This window comes from Triturus cristatus, chromosome 4_1 (assembly GCF_964204655.1).
Source record: "Triturus cristatus chromosome 4_1, aTriCri1.1, whole genome shotgun sequence".
NCBI lineage: Eukaryota > Metazoa > Chordata > Amphibia > Caudata > Salamandridae > Triturus > Triturus cristatus.
In genome coordinates this window covers 660,675,810-660,680,174 of record NC_140585.1, presented here as the reverse complement: position 1 = coordinate 660,680,174, position 4,365 = coordinate 660,675,810, and the positions used below count along the sequence as shown (strand labels likewise).

General features: G+C 38.1%; 1 protein-coding gene across 1 annotated transcript; it reads left to right on the top strand.

Annotated features, from left to right (window-relative positions):
• The first annotated feature begins 1,421 nt into the window (after window positions 1–1,421).
• On the top strand, window positions 1,422–3,944 carry LOC146855353 (zinc finger MYM-type protein 1-like). Its single transcript, XM_085651123.1, has one exon. It carries the CDS (start codon window positions 1,422–1,424, stop codon window positions 3,942–3,944), a length of 2,523 nt encoding a protein of 840 aa, XP_085507249.1.
• Window positions 3,945–4,365: the final 421 nt, after the last annotated feature.

Here is a 4,365-nt window from a genome sequence, read left to right as displayed (position 1 = left end):
ATGCATATCTTCATACAGGCACCCTTTCACATAAACAAACAGACATGCAGCTGTCATTTACACAGACTAAAACACATATGGCCAGCCATGCACACTGGTTGACATACCAATCAACATAGAGGCCCCAATGCACACATACGTAAAGGCAAACAGCTTCCAATGCAAATAGACTAAGAGACACAAATGCCCTCATGCACAGAACCCAATATACATACAAATGCCAATGAATACAAGCCGTCTTACATTTAGGCACACAATTCCATGGATTCATCGCATACAGCCACCCATGCACACAAACTGGTTGCCCATGCACACAAAGCAAAATACACAGTCACACATACACACAGACTTACAATTACTCATAAATAAAGACCATCACACGTACTGGCACCCATGCACACAGGTGAAAAAAGACAGAGACTCCAAGCACATAGAAAGAATAGGTCTGCAGGAAACTCCCCGCACACAGACACCCATGAACAGTCGACAACACAGATACAGGCATCTGAACACACGGAAGCATATATGTAACTCGCAGAAAATACACATAAAGGTACATCTGGACAGTACTATGAGCATAACGACAGATCAGGATATGTGACTTGGATTGTTGTAGGTATAACTAGAGGGATGCAGGTGTCAAGTCCACTTGAAATGTAGCTCATTGGTCCCCTGGTGACTCCTAAATGATGCCCCTGGTGTACTAATCATATTATTGATCCCAAATAATGTACTAATTTATTCCTCTTAAGCACATAATGGAAATATTGATAGACACTATTTACCATTAAATTAGAAATCTAAAGGACATTGCGTAATTTATTAGCTAGTTGAGTTGCCTGTATTTAAGTTTTCTTTTCTTTTATGTTTCAATACATAGCTAATTTGGAAATTCCACTCCTATTAGAAATTTAATCATTGTGAATATTTGGATGATGTGTCCAAAATAAATGTATCCATACTAATATGTATGCAAATATAATTTTAAATGAATCATAAACCTGCCCTGTCTTCATGTGAAAAATTAAAGTTGCCCAAAAACAAATTAAGTCCCACAAAGGAAAGTGATACCTTTCAATTGCTCCCTAAGTAAAAGAAATGTGAGTATTGTTCATGCAATTACACGTGTAACTGAATGCTAGTTACTCTGTGCCCCAACCTCCCACCACCTTGCTGATAGGGATGGTAAATTTGAAATGTACATATTTTATACCTTGGCCTAGTAGGTCCAGAATGTTTGATCATGCTTCTGGATTTCCTGAACATATTTGTATGCCCCACATCATAGTCTGCAATAGTGTGTTGAACAAATGGTTACCGATATAAATAAACAATAATGTACTGTTTTCTTACTTCCTCAGCTCGTGAGCACATACGTTATTGAATCTTTATATAATCTGATAAGTTGCTCACTGCACAAAATGAGGCGTTCATATGTGAGTGGAGCTACGAAAAGGAAACAAAAATCTGAAGTAAAACAGAAGCTTGCAAAGCTTCAAAAAGTAACTTCATTTTTTCCGGTACAATCAAAATGTTGTACTGATAATGCGGCGCAGTCACAGTATGAAGGAGATGATCTTGTTGCTAATGAGCCAGTAAGAGAATATACTGAGGATGTATCTGCTTCCACTTCCTCTAACATTATAGATTTACAAACTATTGCCGGAAATGCTTCTCAGAGTATAACAGATGACAGCCAATGTTCACAAATTCCACAACCAACAGCAGTGAGCTACGCAACAGATCCTGCCTTATGGAATCCTATCACAAACGAAACACGATCATATTGGGTTCAAAGAGGGCCTTCAACCTGTCAAAATCGAAATAGTGATTTTTCCAGTTCTGCTCGTGTTTATCAAATTGGAGAAAAGAAACACAAGCGGAGTTTATCCGATGCTGCTTTCAAGCAGCAACTGCAAAATGGGGAATTTGTAAGTCGTACATGGCTGTTATATTCTCCTTCACAAGGAACAGTGTACTGTTTTGCTTGTCGTTTGTTTTCTAGCACAGATTCTGCCTTCAGTAGATCTGGTTTTAATGACTGGAAGCATGCAGCCCGTTGTATTTCTCAACATGAAGCTTGCCCTGAGCATCAAAAATGCATGTTAATATACACCACCCGTCAAAAAGAAACTGGTAAAATTGATTCTGAATTAGAGGAACAGATAAAACATGAACAAATATACTGGCAGGGTGTGCTGAAAAGAATTGTAGCAGTTAATAAATTTTTAGCAGCAAGAGGTATGGCATTCAGAGGAGAAAACCAGATGATAGGATCACTGCACAATGGAAATTATTTGGGGATTTTAGAACTTCTAAGCCAATTTGACCCGTTTCTTGAAGAACACATCAGAAAATATGGAAATGCTGGAAAGGGCAATCCCTCATACCTATCAGCAACAATTTGTGAAGAATTTATCACATTAATGAGCAAGAAAGTTTTCTCTGCAATAATATCAGAAATAAAGGAAGCAACATATTATTCTCTCAGTGTAGACTCCACTCCAGATGTGTGTCACATCGATCAGTTGACATTCACAGTGAGGTATGTAAAGGGTCACGTACCAAAGGAGCGTTTTTTGGAATTTATCTCCATTCATGGTCATGGGGCAGAGTATCTTGCCGATGTTGTAGTGAAATTCCTAGAGCGGGCCGGTATTCCATTATCAGATTGCCGTGGTCAGTCATATGATAATGCATCCAATATGTCTGGTCAGTATTCGGGCTTACAGGCAAGATTGAAAGAGATCAACAAATTTGCTGTTTATGTTCCTTGTGCTGGCCATTCTTTGAACCTGGTGGGTATAAAAGCGGCTGAGTGCAGCATGCAGGTTGTTTCTTTTTTTGACTTTGTTCAAAATTTGTACACTTTTTTTGCTGCTTCTACTCATCGTTGGGATGTGCTACTTCATTCTGTAGGCCCAGATCACAAGGTTGTAAAATGCTTGTCTGATACTCGATGGTCAGCTCATGCAGATGCCCTCAATGCATTGTGTGGTGGCTATGAAAGAATTAAAGCTGCTCTTGATTCACTGACAAATGATCACATTCAGTCAAAAGATACAATGCATGATGCACTTAGTCTCCTTAAAAAAATGGACAAGCTGGAAACCATTTTCTTGACCATTCTCTGGAATGACATACTGATGCGTTTCAACGAAACAAGCAAGACTGTACAAAAAGAAGATGTTAACCTATCTGTTGCAGTCAACATTATCCAATCTTTGAAGTCTTATGTCCAAGAGTTGAGAGACCAATTTGATGACTATGAATGCAAAGCAAAGGCAAAAGCTCCAGATACTCATTACAGAGATTTTGGAAAGCGTACAAAACAACGAAGCAGTAGACAAACTCGGTTTGAAGGACCCTCTAGTGACACCGTACTTGAAGGGCGGTACAAATTTAAAGTAGAAGCATACTTACCGATCATGGATGCTCTGATTGATGGTTTAACACGGCGAAGCGAAGCATTTAGAGACCTAAATAATCGGTTTGGCTTCTTTATAGAATTAAAAAACATGAACACCAAAGAAATCGAAGGGTGGTGTGAAAAACTTGCCTCTTTGTACTATAAAGACCTGAACAAATCTGATCTCATCAAGGAATGCCAGCAGTTCAAACATTATCCTGTACACAAAAATGAAACAATTTCAATGACTTGTCTTTACAGGAAAATAAAAACTGATAAACTAGAAAACACTTTCCCTAACATTGAAATTGCACTGCGAATATTCTTGTCGATGATGGTCACAAACTGTACTGGTGAAAGGTCCTTTTCAAAGTTGAAGCTCATAAAAAATGAGCTACGTAATCGAATGCTACAAGCCAGACTCAATTCTCTGGCTCTGCTGAGTATTGAGTCAGAAATGCTCCAAGAAATAGAATTTGCTGATCTGGTTAATGAGTTTGCTGCTAGCAAATCCAGAAAGAGATGCATACTTTAAGTAGTGTCTTACAGGTGCCTAATATTGTACAGAGATGCTCCAAGGTTTGACTTAGAAGCTTTATTTTGCAGAAACACATAATGACATTTTTGGTATTCATTGAATCTAAGTAAATATTCATAGAAACACATTTACTTTCTTTTTTCTAAAAATCATCTGCATTAAGATGTTTGACTTCTACAACCTAAACTGCACTTAAAATACCCCTAGATGCTCTGGAATCACAGCACATTGTGCACTTATAGCATTTGACATTATATGACAAGAAAAACTGACAAATGGGAAGAAGACCCAAGAACAAAATCACTTTGAATAATGTTCGCAAGAAAATGCCAAAACCGTATTCTATGTGACAAACAGCATTGTCAAAATTCAAGCCAACAGCATAGAGTTCTTGTACTCAATCTTGCCTATTTCGTCC